The sequence below is a fragment of the Exophiala dermatitidis genome (assembly GCF_000230625.1).
Source record: "Exophiala dermatitidis NIH/UT8656 unplaced genomic scaffold supercont1.1, whole genome shotgun sequence".
NCBI lineage: Eukaryota > Fungi > Ascomycota > Eurotiomycetes > Chaetothyriales > Herpotrichiellaceae > Exophiala > Exophiala dermatitidis.
The window spans coordinates 796748-812007 of NW_008751646.1; the positions used below are offsets into that span (position 1 = coordinate 796748).

General features: G+C 52.3%; 7 protein-coding genes across 7 annotated transcripts; 2 read left to right on the plus strand and 5 right to left on the minus strand.

Moving 5' to 3' along the window:
• Positions 1–398: 398 nt before the first annotated feature.
• Positions 399–1586, minus strand: HMPREF1120_00291 (triacylglycerol lipase; the record flags this gene model as incomplete). The annotated part of the gene is made up of 1 exon (XM_009154285.1): positions 399–1586. The coding sequence occupies one exon, from the start codon at positions 1584–1586 to the stop codon at positions 399–401; it is 1188 nt and encodes a 395-aa protein (XP_009152533.1).
• A 375-nt stretch (positions 1587–1961) lies between these two features.
• Positions 1962–4065, minus strand: HMPREF1120_00292 (uncharacterized protein; the record flags this gene model as incomplete). Its single annotated transcript, XM_009154286.1, has 3 exons — positions 1962–2849; positions 3177–3915; positions 3968–4065. The coding sequence occupies 3 exons, from the start codon at positions 4063–4065 to the stop codon at positions 1962–1964; spliced, it is 1725 nt and encodes a 574-aa protein (XP_009152534.1).
• A 441-nt stretch (positions 4066–4506) lies between these two features.
• Positions 4507–5400, plus strand: HMPREF1120_00293 (uncharacterized protein; the record flags this gene model as incomplete). Its single annotated transcript, XM_009154287.1, has 1 exon — positions 4507–5400. The coding sequence occupies one exon, from the start codon at positions 4507–4509 to the stop codon at positions 5398–5400; it is 894 nt and encodes a 297-aa protein (XP_009152535.1).
• Positions 5401–5506: 106 nt separating this feature from the next.
• Positions 5507–8216, minus strand: HMPREF1120_00294 (uncharacterized protein). Its single transcript, XM_009154288.1, has one exon. The coding sequence runs from the start codon at positions 7445–7447 to the stop codon at positions 6230–6232; it is 1218 nt and encodes a 405-aa protein (XP_009152536.1). The 5' UTR covers positions 7448–8216; the 3' UTR covers positions 5507–6229.
• Positions 8217–8766: 550 nt separating this feature from the next.
• HMPREF1120_00295 (alpha,alpha-trehalose-phosphate synthase (UDP-forming)) lies at positions 8767–11644 on the plus strand (the record flags this gene model as incomplete). Its single annotated transcript, XM_009154289.1, has 2 exons — positions 8767–11539; positions 11595–11644. The coding sequence occupies 2 exons, from the start codon at positions 8767–8769 to the stop codon at positions 11642–11644; spliced, it is 2823 nt and encodes a 940-aa protein (XP_009152537.1).
• Positions 11645–12035: 391 nt separating this feature from the next.
• On the minus strand, positions 12036–13764 carry HMPREF1120_00296 (uncharacterized protein). Its single transcript, XM_009154290.1, has 3 exons — positions 12992–13764; positions 12779–12914; positions 12036–12558 (listed from the first exon to the last, which is right to left on the minus strand). The coding sequence occupies exons 1-3, from the start codon at positions 13079–13081 to the stop codon at positions 12227–12229; spliced, it is 558 nt and encodes a 185-aa protein (XP_009152538.1). The 5' UTR covers positions 13082–13764; the 3' UTR covers positions 12036–12226.
• A 1034-nt stretch (positions 13765–14798) lies between these two features.
• Positions 14799–15132, minus strand: HMPREF1120_00297 (uncharacterized protein; the record flags this gene model as incomplete). The annotated part of the gene is made up of 2 exons (XM_009154291.1): positions 14799–15069; positions 15116–15132. The coding sequence occupies 2 exons, from the start codon at positions 15130–15132 to the stop codon at positions 14799–14801; spliced, it is 288 nt and encodes a 95-aa protein (XP_009152539.1).
• Between the last annotated feature and the right edge of the window lie 128 nt (positions 15133–15260).

Here is a 15260-nt window from a genome sequence, read left to right on the forward strand (position 1 = left end):
TTCACCGTAATTTATGGCTCAATTCATCTCCACGGCCGGTGGCAGTGAACTTCACGGTTTACATTCGTGCGAAGTTACAACGCCTCGTAGGAGTGCCAGCGGCGTCTCTGTTACAGCTGTCTTTAGCTGCTGCTGCTTCAATTATGAAGGAGGCCTACTGAAAATCCAAGACACACTACCTATAGAGCCAAAAAAAGGATGGTGAAAGGCACTTCTTCCCTATCGTCATATATCATGATTGATTGCCTAGGTATCTAGGGACAATGTGCCCTTTGGATAAACAAGGAGTGACCGAATCGCCGTGCTCCTCAACGTGTCATTAGGTATAAAATCAGGAATCTCCCTCCCTGGCCCTATCAGCCCGAACCAGACTCTTTGACCGTCTGGGCCACAACACATTATAATTCATCATTCATGCTCTCGTTGTGTCTGCCTCTAGACCAGTCCCAGGGGTCACCCCCTGGGACACAAAGCCCCAACCTCCAGAAATAGTCCCTATGTGCAAAGAAAAGCTCCCACAACTTGTACCGCCGGCCGATACCCCAAAGAGTCTTGACATCAAGATCAGCTGAGGCGTTTGCTTCCGACCAATCACTCTCCAAGTCAGGAGATGCACCTCCGGCAATACATTTGGGGTCCTCGTCGCCAGAACAGTATTGAAGGTCGGCACGCGCTGGAGGCAAGGAAGGCTTCGAGATGTAAATTTCGCCGGCGTGCATTCTGTAGCCCCATTCCTCTAGCGGGAGGAGAGGGACTGGATCATCAACGTGCGTGACTCGGCGATACATCGATTCTTCCGGCTTGGTCGTGTCCAACTTGAACCGTTTGTCGATGAACTCATTCAAAGCCTGGTTGCCAACTCGAGGTTCGCCGAATGTTGTGACATAAGGAGTCCAACCGCGGGCCTGGAACTCAAGAGCTGCGAGAGCAGCAACAGCACCTCCTAAAGAATGGCCAACCAGGACTAGCTTGTAGTCCGGATATTCTTCCAACGCCTTTTCCACATGTGGCACGATGGTGCAGCGGGTGTTTTTCCACGATGTCATGAATCCGAGATGGACTGTACAGTTGGGACATTCCACCTCCTGCACACTTCTCTTTGCTTGCTGGGCCACCAATTGTGGCAACAACGGCCGCTTGTCATTCTGCGATTCGACTAATGATGCGCAAACCGAATTGTTGTCAGCATCTGCGGGAAAGGGCGCATATTCGGATGGGATCGTGGAGAGGTCGGCGATGGTATTTGCTATGGAGTAGGTTCCTCGGAAGGCAACTATGACTCGCTTCTCAAAGGGAGGATGCGACACGGCGATGTAGCCGCATGAATCGGAGAGTAGCGGCCCTGTATTCCACGTTGTGACGAGCTCGAATCCCTCAAAGTCGCTGCATCGGCTGAGACATTTGAACGGCTTCTGTATGCCCGTAGTGCCGACGCAGTAGGAAATGTCCACAATTCGCGCAAGTTCTTCAAGAGACTCAAAGGTTTGTTGAGAGATCTCCCTGTCGTTGGCTCGCCAGTGCGCCGGAAGCGCACTCGCTACCACCCCCCATAACCACAGGTACAGGCTAGCATACAAGAAGAGCATTGGACTTTGTCCCCTAAGTCGTAATCCTAGAGAGGAGAATCATTTCTGGTAAAATTCAGGTGGTTGCAGCGAAACGATATAGGCACAGGTAGTATGATGAATGAGTGTGTAGGCCGGAAGAGGCCCGGGACTTATGAGGCAAAGAGCGATCAAAGAACATCATGATGTTCAAGTTTGGGGTCGTCACCTGATTTGATGTCACACGCGACTGACACGGTTCCGTCTCTTTGTCCTCGAGACGACTGTTACCACCATGCTCGATCACGAGATAACTGAAGAAGAGAGAATCGCAAGTTCAAATGTATGCTACTAAAGTTTGCAGGAATAGAAATCCATCGTTATTGCCAGTTACAGACAGCAATAAGGCGGATTAGATCACAGTTGGGTCCCGCCATTATCCCCACTTTCCGAAGCGTTCGTATCGTCGTTGTCATCGTCATCGTCAAATTGCGCAAAGTCGTCGTCTTTATGCGTTTGATCCGCATCCTGTTCGTCCTGTGACTCGGCCTCGGACTCGGAGTCAGCCTCCTCCTCGTCTTCCTCTGACTGAGCGGTTTCCGCGCCTCTTTTGCTGGGCATCTCTCCCAACCGACCTTCACGCCCCTCCACGAGTGGCGCCGAGCCATCCTCCTCAGCCGCCTCCGTGCCTTCTCTCTTTGGCGGAGGCGTGAACCATGGAATCTTGCCACGCAGGAAATCATTGAGCACCATCTTGGCAACGCCATCTACATCCGGCTCACCACCCTTCAATAATCTGCCGCCTTTGCGAGCAAGAATGCTAAGAAATTCCATCGGGTCATTATTGTATTCGGAGGCTTTCATCTCGTATGTTCGTTCGATGTGGCGTGTCTGAGTTCGCCGCAGGACGGCTTCGATGTATTGTGCAGGATGTTCAACATTTTCCACCCGTACTACACCCCGAAGCAAGATATCCTCTTCTGAATCGCCGTGGCTCGGGGGCACAACTCCAGGGCAGTCAATCAGGTAGATTCTCTTCATCAGAGTGATGTACTGCCAGACCTTCGTCTCTCCAGGAATGGGAGCGACAGTGCAGACCCGCTTTTTCCGGAGTGTATTGATGATCGAGGACTTGCCTGTGTTAGGGTATCCGATAAAGCCCACCGAGATTTGTTTTCTGGAGGCGTGAAGAGTTGAAAATTGTCGTAGCAGTGTGATTAAAGAGCCTTTTCCGAATGAGTTGGTCATGGACGCGTGGAATGCTAGCGTGGGATATTCTTTTGACAGTAATCGCACCCATTGGGCCTATAGAAATATAATCAGTATGTGTGAGACATTACTAAGAGGTATGCCATGAGTTGAAGGACCGAGAAATTCCCGCTCCAAGCAGACCTCAACTCAAACGAAACACGCCATGCGCTCTAATGACAAGGCTTCCAAGACGGATGCCAGGTCGAAGACCGCCAGATGGCGGCGAGCGCTGCTTGATGTACCAAAGCTGTAACAGGCACACTTTCATGGAGAAAAATTGCAACGAGGCAGAAAGGCGCCTTGACTTAGCGATGGAAGGTGGTGCAGGGGATAGGCGCGCGGCGTGGTGAGCGAACAGCATGGGGCTCTGGGAAAACTTACCGCTATCTTGGTAGGCACCAGATCGCACTTATTCAGCACGAAGACCAGGTGCTTGTGTGGCGCTTCCTCTCGGATGTATTTTTCCACACTACGACACCTTGTCCCTTCAGGATCCCGAGCATCCAGAACGTGGATCACAACGTCAGACGAATCGATGACCTTGTACAATTCATTCCAAATTCGTTTGCTCTGGCCCTTGGAGAAAATCGGCTCGCGAGCAGTTGTTAGTTCGCCTTCTTCTTGTCCCTGCATCGATTCGGCAGCCTGGCCGCTGAGTAGCTTGTTCTCTTCTAACCGCTCCAGGTAGTTATCGTGCATCTTGACCGATTCATTGGCCAAATCCATCACCGAAGCGGCGCTGAGTTTCACTCGTTTCCTCTGCGACTTGGGACCGAAGGTGTCTGCGAATGGAGCGGATTCGACGGCGATTTTCGCTTGATGCTGCTTGATGCCGTTCTTGGTGTTTTCATTGTCCCTGATCAGACTCATCGGCAACTTGTTCGTCTTGAGCAAGACTTGGTACGGATCAGACGCCCGTTCAGCCACTGCTTGTCGGAATGATTCCAATGCCTCTTGGGATATAACTCGAGTATTCCCAAACCATTTCCGATTCGGCTCTACCCGTGCTTTGGGGATTTCTCGAGATTGATAGGAGGCTGCTTTGGTAATGTCTCCGGCCGCATTTCTCTGCGCCTTTCCGTCTTTAAGCATGTTCAACGTCTTGAGCTTTTTGGCATTTCTAATAGCAATGTCAGTTACACAGTAGTCATAGCCTTTTGCTTTCAACTTACCGGTAGAAGTTCTCCCCCTTCACCTTGACATTTCCCATCCCGTCGGACGAGACGCCCTGCCGCTCCCGGCGGGAGGCTTCCTTCTTCCTGGCCCCCATGGTGCTGGTGGATCACTGACTACCACAGTACTGCCCCAACCAGCTGGGAAAGGGTGGGCAAAGTGCAAGCAATGAAGAGGAAATGCAAAGATGGAGGGCTCGGTAAAACCTAGAGTGCTGGGATATGGAGAAAAATATTGGAGGCGCGCCAAAATTTCGTTCCAGGTTGCCCTGTTAGAAATAATCTATTGCTGCTTTGTCCTCAGCCTTGGTCAGCTCCGCACTTTTAACTGTTGCCGCCCTATCAAATTGTAGCAACTCGAGCCAAGCACAACGGCGGCGATGTTCCGAATTTGGCATAGTCTACAAACTGCGTTTCTGAAAGTTGTAACTTCAATGCTGATACGGCTTCAACTATCTGGATCGAACACACATCCGCATCTTGCACGCAGCCGTTTGGCCTGCATACTCTCTGCTGTCCAGCGGTTGAGGCTAACCGACATGGAGGCGCTTCCCAGCTCCATGTGTCGAGTGTGCCGCCTGCGGCTGCTGAAGCCCTCACAGACACGAACCTTCACCACCACCTCGAGCCGCAGATACATCCCACCTGAATCGCCAGTATTTGTCGACGTTCCGGAACCACATCAATCACTACGTGAACGACCTGCTCCGGTCAAGGGCATCCTCCCTGTCCCCCGGGAGCTGTTCCCGGCCCGCCGTCCCGACAAGCCAGGCAAGGAGTATCTGGCAAATGTGACGCGAGACCCTCTGCCGAAAAATGTGCTGCCGGAGGAGAAGCTATCGGAGGTTGGAAAATATAGACGCCGGATGGCCGAGCTGCGGAAGTCGTATTTGCGCGAGAGTTTGCAGAAGCTATACCAGCGAAAGAAGGCAATCGACTCGCACATCGCACAACGAAGTGCCGTGAAGCGACAAGAAACCGCCCGACTCGCAGCGCAGCCAGAGCGTGAAGATGAGCGTTTGACGAAGGTCTCGGTTCCTTCGGCCATGAAGCCGCAGAAGATGCTCCAGCTGTCCGTCGAGGAAGAATTGGCCATTTACAACGAACGCAAGGCTGCCCACGAGGCTCGACTGGCTGCTAAGCACGAGGACCGCCTCGACAAGCTTCACGCCCTGTACATGAATGCTCGCTCCTTCATCACCACCAAAGAGCAGTTGGCCAAGGCGATTGACGAGACCTTCACTACGACCAGGAGCATTTGGCGCAGTGGGAAGCCAGATACCGTGGAGGAGATGATCAGGCGTGGACGAGACAGGACGGCCGACCAAGGCCGTGGTGGACTGATGCTTGCAACAGATGTGAACGAGCGCGCTCTACGTGATCAAGAACGTATGAAGAAGATCGCCGAGAAGTTGAGTGGCGGAAAGATCTAAGCCTCTTTTGCGTTTATTCTGGAACCCAGCGTTTGGGTGGTGACTCGGGCTGCCAGTGTGTTTCAACAGAATTTCGACGGGCACAAAGCAGAAAACCAATGGAACTTATTCGTACAAACAAATTATTCTGGCAGTGCTTAACGCTGCTTTGAGTATATTCAATGTCATATATGCTGGGGCAAAGGTCCCCCTTCGTTGCTTATTGACCGTCCATGTTGAGCATAGCCATTTTTCTGCAAGACTATGTATCAGGAATGTTTGCCGCCACCCAATGTAACATGGTGTCGTATATCATTACCCTATATTCCATAGGAGCTATGCAGAGACGGCCGCAGTGTGCACAATGGATGACCAAGTCCTCTTCTTGGGACCTGGTCCGGAGCAGCGGGTGTTTGCCGCTCAAAAAAGGCCACATCTGCCGGTCTGGAAGCCTCCGTCAATCTGCAGACAGCCGCTTCAACTTGCGGAGCGATTTTTGAACCTTTGGGATTTCTCTTTACATCTTTGGTGTAAATATCCCAGCGCACCATATTCTGCGCCCCGCCGCGAAGCCCATGGTGTGTTGCATTCGAGCAATGGCAGGCTTTTCAAGTGCTGTACCGCGCAATGTCGCTTTCTGTTGAACCGATAGTAAAACTATCTCTGCAGCTCCGCATATCTGGCTTCTGAGGAAGATGATGGCCCGTGGCAGTGAGTGCCTTCGAGGAGACCAAAGCCTTGAGGTGTTCAATATGCGGTCTGAGCGGCATGGAACAGGACCAGCCCATGACAGTGTCAGAGCAGGTCCAAAGACGTCGGAATAGCTCAATCGACTTTGTCCCTGCTGCATTCATGTCAAGGCTCGAATGCCCAATCCTACACTTCGAGTTTCAAAAAGCTCAACCAAGCCGGCGCCAAGGCACTCTTCGACCACCCAGTCAAAGTTAAGACCATACAGATCTTTCCACTTCTTCGTTCTGGCGGGCATCACCCCTGAGAACTCTCCCCTGATGCGCTTGGCGACGGAGATGCGGTTGTCGGAATCGACAGCACCGTCCCAACGCTCGCGCAGGAGGTATAAGGGCCCTTCCCTGTATTTCGACTTCCCTAACAGTTCGAGTAGATGTGCACGACCCGCAGTTAGAAGTCTTAGGTACGGACCAATATTCGGTACCGATAAGCTTAGTTCGCTTCCCTGGATGCTCTCAATGGGGCGGAGACTAAGTTGATGCCTCCTGGCAGTCCCGACCCCACCAAGATTTTCGAAAGCGGCGTCGCCGCCAACGGCATCCGATGTGCCTGAAGCCGCTCGGGAGATCTTGGGTGCGGAGACCAGCGAGGAACCGGCAAGAGACAGATTGCGGGAACCGGAAGGGCTTGCAGATACGAGAAAACCTGCTCGAGTAAGAGCAACCACATGGGAAGGAGGGAGGTCTCGGGGTGAGATGGAGGTAGCACGAGGTTGACGGCGGAGCACATTGCAGAGGTTTGTTACAATGTCTGATGCAACGGCACTTCGCTCAAGCAGGGCTTGCAGATCATTCATGGTGATCAGAACTTCGCTGGTGCCGCTGATGTCGTTACCACGACCGGTTACCTTGATCTTGCGCAGCTTACCAGCTGATTGCAAAGCAGCGATCTGGCGCTCCGTCTTCGATGAGGCGGCAATCAAGGCATGCACATGTGCCAGTGTCACGATAGGCGGCATGTTCCTTTGAAAGTTCAATACTTCGGAAATGCGCACGCTGTTCATGCCCGCCCTCTCCGGGATAGCGGCGAACATGGACGCGCGGGCGTGCTGTACAGCAGATAGGACATCTTTGGCCGAGTCCACGGAGATGGTGGTCAAAATCTTGCCGCTGGGCACAAGCCTATCCTCCGACTCGTCGTCCTCTTCATCCAAGTCTTTGCCAAGAGCATCGGATAGAGACTTGGTCCTTTGCGACGACGCCTTGGTCCGGGGGACGCTCGCGAAAGGCGAGGAGGAATGACGACGACTAAAGGGGTCGGATCTCTGGGCCGGCTTAGTGATGCGTGATGAGTGGGCCGCGGTGAGATAGAGAGGCATGGCAGGGAGTTAAAGAGAGCAAGGGTGACAGAGCGATGGTGGAAAATGATATATTCTGTTCAACACCATTATTTGAGAACGGCGTCGACCCAAATGTCGTTTGAGTCAACTCAATTGAACATCGTCTCTTCACTTGACCGATTGGGTATGAAAATTTTCGCCTGGATGCAGAGTGCAATGGAGCAGAGACCACGAGAGAGCGGGCTGAAGGGTGGTGGTTGATGGTAACTTGAAGGGTTGGCGGACGAAAGTTGTGTCCAGAATTCTTGAGGTTAGAGAACGAGCAGCCGTTAACGATTGTTAGGAAGGATTTAGTCTTCCGGATGATATCCCGGTCCAATTGGAGAGCGCAATTGGGTGAGGCTCGAGCTGAAGAAAGCAAGCGTGCACATCCAGCAATACCAGTACTAGTAGGGCATTTCACTGGTCGCGACGTCCTTGATGGATGTGCAGGTTGAGCCTTCCAGCCTCTGACCTCAGCCTGCTCCAACCGTATCCAGCCGTCAACCAATGACAATGCTAGGCAGGCGGCCAGTTTCCACCGTCTGCGTCACTTTCCACCGCGGTTTTTAGCCCCCCGCGGCCCTAAGAGATTCTGCCTGCGGAATCTCACGCCTGCTGTTGGGATGCTAACTTTTTAAGGCAAGACCTTGTGGTTAGTGTACACAATAACCTGCGTAGTCGCTCAGCAAACCTGCGAGATCGCGATGTTGGAAATCTCTAGAATGCGGTCATGGTCTCAACGGGACTTTGCTGGTTGTTAGGTGGCATGTTGGTCTGACTTGAGGAAGTGAATAGATCAGGAAGGGCAGCCGGGATCCTACTAAGAGGCATCCGGTCATTACAACTGTCCAGAGTAGCCTCTCTCCGGTCCAATAATAGCGGCTTGCGTGACACGCGGGTTTGGACTTCCAGCACAGTGACAGTTGCTGAGCCAGTGGTAGATTTCTCCCGCTCGTCACCCGTCGTGCCCTCTTCCTCCCTCGCTACGAAGCAGTACAACTACAACGTACTTTCTACTAGGAACCGTCGTCCTGTGTAGTTGGTCGCCGGCGAATCTCTCTACCTCTGCTTGCCCCCTTTCTCTACACTGACTGCCGCTCAATCCTCTGTTACTTTCTCGTTCTAGACAGGTCACCCCGCAGCCGTTGCGCGGTGCTCCTCGACGTTCCGAGTTGGCCGCTAGGTACAAGCGCTGAGCTACTCACGCATTGAGACCAATACTTTGCCCGACCGACTTCTTGGTTGTCATTGTTGTTCCTCTCTGCACCAAGTCCTGACCTAGATCATTGCTCTCAGGAACAACACCGTATGCCACGATGACTATTTTTGTGGCTACCCTCTTCTTACCCTACACCATCAATTTCGATGCAGCGGGCTCTCAACCAGAATCGCCCGACCTGCAGAGGAATCAGTCTGCCGCTTCGCAGATTCCTGTTCCTCCAACTCCTCTGACCGACGGTCAGACTGTGAGCTTGTTCACCCCTGCCCCGGGCATCGGAGCTGCCGCTACCCAGAGTCCGGGTTCTTTAATCCAGACGCCGGGTGCGACAACCGATCATGAGAAAATATTCCTTCCCCATGTCGAACGACCGATCAGCCTGACATTACCGCGTACAAACCAGCAGTCTCGGCCGGCGCTGCAACGAGATCCCCGCGCGATTTCACGCCATGATCTACATTCCCCAGGATGGGGCAAGACCTTTGGCTGGAACCAGCCACCTTCCCGTGCAAAGTCGCCTCCTCCGAGTTCGATCCTTAAGCACGCCGCTGCCGAGGCCAAGGACAAGATGGACAAGGCCGCCGCGGTTGTGTCCAATACCATCCAGAATAAGTGGGGACGGCAACACAAGAGAACACGGACATTCAGTCATGGACATGAGCGGCCGTTCTCGGAAGATAGCTACACCGTGGAGAAGGCGCTGCTCGGCAATGGCGGTCTGTTTAACGCCATTGATGCTGCTGCTGAAGCAGGGAGTCTGGATGAGAAGACTTGGGTCGGAACTCTGGGGTGCCCCATCGATGTGTTGGACGACTCTCTCAAGGAAAACATTGCAGAGAAGTTGGAGAATGACTACGATTCTCTGACTGTATACGTCAGTGACAGTGATCTCAACGGCCACTATGAACATTACTGCAAAACAATCCTTTGGCCGGTCTTCCACTATCAAATACCCGACCATCCCAAGAGTAAAGCATATGAGGATCATTCGTGGGTGTTTTATGTGAAGGTCAACGAGGCTTTCGCCGACCGCATTGCGAAAAACTGGAAGAAAGGCGATGTGATTTGGATTCATGACTATCACCTCCTCCTTGTTCCGGGCTTGCTCCGGCAACGACTTCCTGAGGCGGAGATTGGGTTCTTCTTACATACAGCCTTCCCATCGTCGGAGATCTTCCGATGCCTTGCTGTTCGAACGGAGCTTTTGGAAGGCATCCTGGGTGCGAACATGATTGGGTTCCAGACGGACGAATATTGTCACCATTTCCTGCAGACGTGCAGCCGTCTCCTTAACGTCGAAGCAACCAAACATGGCGTCATCCTGGAAGACGGAAGATTTGTTCATGTCAGCACCTGCCCTGTTGGCATCGACCCCAAATCTCTCGACCAGCAACGCCGCTTGCCCGAGGTCTCCGAATGGGTAAACACTATCACGGACAAATACCGTGGGAAACGAATCATTGTTGCCCGAGACAAGTTGGACAACATTCGAGGCGTTCGTCAGAAGATCCTTTCCTATGAGCTGTTCCTCAACAAGTACCCGGAGTACAAGGACAAGGTAGTCTTGATCCAGATTGCCACTTCTTCCACGGAAGATCCTGAGCTTAGCGCCACCGTGGCCGACATTGTGACGCGAGTCAATTCGATCCATTCAACTCTGGCTCACCAGCCATTGGTATTCTTGAAGCAGGACATTGACTTTGCTCAGTATCTGGCCTTACTTACGGTGGCGGAATGTCTGATGATCACCAGCTTACGCGAAGGAATGAATCTCACCAGTCATGAATTTGTGATCTGCCAGGATGGCCAATTCGCAGACACGAAGCATGCACCGTTGATTCTTAGTGAGTTTACAGGTTCAGCTACTGTCTTCGGACACAACGCCATCCTGGTCAACCCATGGCATTACAGCCAATGCGCACAAGCCATCAAGACTGCCCTTGATATGCAACCTGATGAAAGGGAACGACGGTGGAAGAACATGCACGATATTGTCGTCAAGCAGAACGCCGTCCAGTGGTTTGATACATACACTAAGGCCTTGGACCACGCCTGGAAAGAACATTCAATCCGCGATTCTACATCAGTGCCACGCCTGTCGCTGACTTCTTTGAAACCAAAATACCTCCGAGCCTCAAAACGGCTGATCATTCTGGATTACGAAGGTACTTTGGCGTCTTGGGGATCTCCCACCGACATTATTTTGACCACACCCAAGAGATCCATTGATGTCCTGAATGACTTGATCGAGGATAAGAGAAACACTGTCTATGTCATGAGTTCCCGAATGCCCGAAGAAATGGAACGACTGTTCAGTCCAGTTAGCGGCCTGGGGATGATTGCCGAGAATGGCGGGTTCCTCATGGAACCTGGGTCGGATGAATGGGACGAGTTAGCCGACCTCGACAACTTCAAGAACTGGAAAGACGGCGTCCGAAGCATCCTTAAGTATTATGTCGAGAGAATCGAGGGTAGTCGGATCGAGGAACGACACTGCTCTTTGATTTTTGATTACAGCGATGCCGAGGATCGAGCCGGAGCTTTCAAACAAGCCGGTGAATGTGCCAATCATATCAATGATGCTTGTCGCGGACAACATGTCAGTGCTGTTCCCATCGAAGACGGATTGTTTATCTCCGAAATGGACGTCAACAAAGGACTAGCCACCCAAGTGATCAGTGACCGGATGGAGAAGAGGGGTGTGCCATTGCCTGACTTCCTCTTGGTGATTGGCGACTCCCGAGAGGATGAATATGCTTTCGCCTGGGCGCATAAACTGGAAAAGGCTGGCAAGGTTCGAGATGTGGTTACGGTCACACTGGGGGCCAGAAGCACCGAGGCTTCGGCAACCTTGACTCAAGGAGTAACTGGTAAGTATCTGCTCAATATTTCTCGCCGCTTGCTTTCGTACTAACTCGGTTACAGGCGTGCTTTCCATCCTCGAGAAATTGGTGAGAAGTTCGCAGCAGTCTTGATGGTGAAGGTTGAACGCATGCAATAGGGTATGCAGAAGCGTCATTCGGAAAATGCATGCAGAGAGATCAAGCAGCCTGGCTGTTCCAACGGGCCGATGTCGATGATGACCACATGATTAGAATTGCCGTACCCTTTGAAGAGTACCCACTACGTCTGCACTAGAGTTATAGAGGACGGGGTTTCACCCCCGCCATGAATAGACATCTGGCGAACCCAAGGCCCAGCTATTTCGAAAGGGCCGAGGGACATAATGTCAATAGTCAAACCAGTCATCCAGAGCACTCGGTTCATCCCTGCAACACTGCTGTTAGGTGTTTAAAAATCGATATCGTCGAGGGCGGCCCTCGCCCTTGGGATGGCTTTTTCCCACCCCGGGTCATCATGGCAGGAGTTATGAATGCTGATGGATCAGCCGCAACGGCCCGACCCTCTGCCTCCAGCGGGGCTCAACAGCTGAGGACTGGACCTTTCATTGCAGGGTGTGGATTCCTAGATGTTTAATTCGCATCCTATGTACATTGCTCAGTGGCTTGGGGATTTAGACCAAGCTACTCTCTGTGGTAGCACCACTATTCCATCTACTACAGTACGGCTGCCACTCCGAGGCCCAACATGCCCATCAGGCCAGCCCATTCTTGGCCCGACACTCTGGCAGGCGCCGCGGCGGCCGCAGATGATGTCGCGGGGGAAACGGCCGCAGAAGCCGAGCCGCTGCTGCTGCTGCTGCCGGAAGCCGCGGAGCCTGATGATGTTGCAGATGCAGCCGCAGAGCCAGACGAAGATGAACCGCTATCACCTGTACTGGCTGTGCTGGATGAGGCCGAGGCAGAAGCAGAAGCAGATTCACTCGACGAGGGTAGTGTCACGGTGACGCCGACTTTGGCGCAGTATTTCTGGATGAAGGTGAGGGTAGCTAGTAGATTGAAGGGTAATCGTGTCAGTAAATCATCAGCAATCAATCAATCCACCGGTGGAACAAGTAGATGCAGTCACTGGGGAAAGCCAGATAAGTGCATCGAATGTAATCTTTCCCGGCTTAATCGTGCGTTTGTTTTTGGCTCCCAGGAACCCCAACATATGACCCCGTCACGATGCATAAGAGCGATGACAATTGTGGCGGATTGTGGACATACCTTCCTGGTCCGAAGCACTGCAGGCACTCGGAATGCAGCCTGCCACTTGAGTGGTGAAGGAGTCTTTGGCACAGATACAATGCGCGTCTGTGACGGTACAGCTTGTGTCGGTGATGGCGGTAACGATGCATTGTTGCTGCAGTGGTGGTGTTGGGTTAGGATTGATCAATGGATGTGGCCATATGGCAATCAAGGCCGGGGCGGAAGACGTACAGCGCACACAGGGATATCCGATAGCTCTTGCGAGGTCGCCAGTCGCCAATGCAACATGATGCCCGCGGCGATGAGTGAGAAGAGGCGCATTTTGGAAGCTCAAAGGTCTGAGGTGTGCGCCCTTCAATTGCACAAAAGGAGGTCCAGAGATGAGATCACACCAAAGTATGGTTTATAGTCCAAGTAACAAAATGACAACGGCTGGCGGGCAGAAGGGGATGCCCGAATGCGAGGACTTCGAGGACAGACAAGACTGTTGCATCATGGCATAGACAGAAGCTCATGGTGTTTATAGCTCTGGAATGCTCGAGTGCTCTTTGCATGAGAAAAGCTTCCCTGGATCAAAAAGACCTACCTTCGGCTCTGGAGTTGCTTCATCTAGTTAAGGCAGATTCGTGTCCGCTTCTTTGGGTCAAGGCACGGATCGCGGCGTCCTGGTGACGGAGTAAAGTTTGCCTTTCTCAGGCAAGTCAAAGGGTTAGTTCAGATTGCCGGGCTGGCGCTGGACGAATGGGAGAGAAAACAGAGTTCCAAACATGGTAGATGTCGACCGAGCCCGGGGAAGGACATGGCTGTCTTTGCGGAGAAGACGCCCTAGCTTTTTAGGCGAATGCGGAGGGATGCTGGAGAGTCTTCAAAGCGCGGGGCGGCTTGCGGGTCTGTGGATTGGGAGATGGGAGACCTGAAGAAAAGAGAGTCTGGAATGAGAGGAATGGCATACTGCTTGCTAGAGTCCTCTCAAAATTGTCAGAAGGAAGATACTCGTCGTGGCACAAGTACTATGGAATGTTCGGTGTGGCAGGAACCTACAATAGACGTGTCTTGTGCTGTTTAAGGTCTTGTGGCAGTATACCCCTTTTGGAGTTGCCGAGTAACCCGCGAAATATGTTTGTTGCAAAGGATTTCTGCAGTACCATACTAGTAGTATTCTGACTCTGCTGCTTGGGTTGCCTAGACTGTATATCTCCCTACACTTGCAGAGTTCCGTCGCCATGTCCAACTATCAACGTGTGTGTCTTCAGCCTGGCACATACAATGCCCGATGGCAGGCATTACATGCTATCGGTGCCGACAGCCGCCGACTCACGTCTGACTACTGCAGCAAGAGACGATATCACCTCTGTTGCCAACTCCGGCCACGGAAGCGGAAGTAGTCAGACCCAAAAAATGGGAGCTGTCACAGATGGCAATGAAGATGCAAAGATCATATCGGCATGCGCCATGTTCCTCTCCCGTTGCCAACGCATACCGCCAACGCATACCAACAATTGTGCTGCAGCCATCTGCAACGACCTGTAGTGGTCAAAGGCTGCTGGTCAGAAACGGCAACAAAACATGTGCCTGCGTTCAACTTTTGTCCCATGCATAAGTAGATATCAAGGTAGGTAGAGGTAGTAGTGTCGCTTGGCTGTACTTTGGGACATGCAGGTAAGTATAGTACTTTTACACACATGTACGATGTTGTACTGTAGTATCTTGCCTTCAATGTAGGTGGCTACCTCGGGTAAGTACCTGATAACCAGTGGTACTGGCAGCAGCAGCGTCTGACGTCGAAATTGGAGGAGCAGATGCACTCCTGCCTAAGGCCACTGCACTGTAGGTATCTAGGAAGGTGGGTGTCATCCAGCGTCTAACGACAAATACCTGTAATAATAATAATAATAATACAAATCAAAATATTCCTCCGAGTTGGACCTGCTTCCGTTCTATCCATCCGCGCCCACTCAAGTTGACCATAAGTATGCACTGTCCTTTTCCTATGCGCCTTTCAGCCTCATCTGGGGTCCTTAACCATAACCAATAGTAATCAACTGGCGTTCCGCAGCGCCAATGCATCCCGCACGATTTCGGCATCTGTCAACGCATCCATGGTCTCGAGCAGGTCATCGATACTGTCTTGCTCGTTCTGGTCTGTCTCCAGATTTCCCTGCTGTTGGGTCGCCGCACTTCGATGCTGGCCTCTCTCGAAATGGACGGCATCGAATACAGTCTGGTTGCTGTAGAGGTACGCCTCCAACATGCCACTCTGCTCCGTTCGTCTGGGACGGTCTCCTTCAAACGTGATCTTCTTGTAGGTTCTGAAACCCCGTCAGATCACGGCAATCTTCGGGGAGGGAGAACTACCTGTGAGCTTGGGCCATTGCTAATGCTGATTGTAAGTGCTATGCGGTGATTGTTGTTGCTGGAGTAGCCGAGTACAAGACAATTGAGACTTGTTCATGCTGGGTAGATTGTGCATGGCCTCAGCATACTCGTGGCATTCATGGGA

What these genes read in the sequence shown, in the direction of transcription:
- HMPREF1120_00294 (XM_009154288.1), bottom strand. Translation starts at nt 7,447, where the DNA reads ATGCCTCTCTATCTCACCGCGGCCCACTCATCACGCATCACTAAGCCG.
- HMPREF1120_00296 (XM_009154290.1), bottom strand. Translation starts at nt 13,081, where the DNA reads ATGCGCCTCTTCTCACTCATCGCCGCGGGCATCATGTTGCATTGGCGA. An exon ending in CGGATATCCCTGTGTGCGCT is followed by an intron (nt 12,915 to 12,991) that starts GTACGTCTTCCG and finishes CCACCACTGCAG; the next exon opens with CAACAATGCATCGTTACCGC. An exon ending in CAGTGCTTCGGACCAGGAAG is followed by an intron (nt 12,559 to 12,778) that starts GTATGTCCACAA and finishes TCAATCTACTAG; the next exon opens with CTACCCTCACCTTCATCCAG.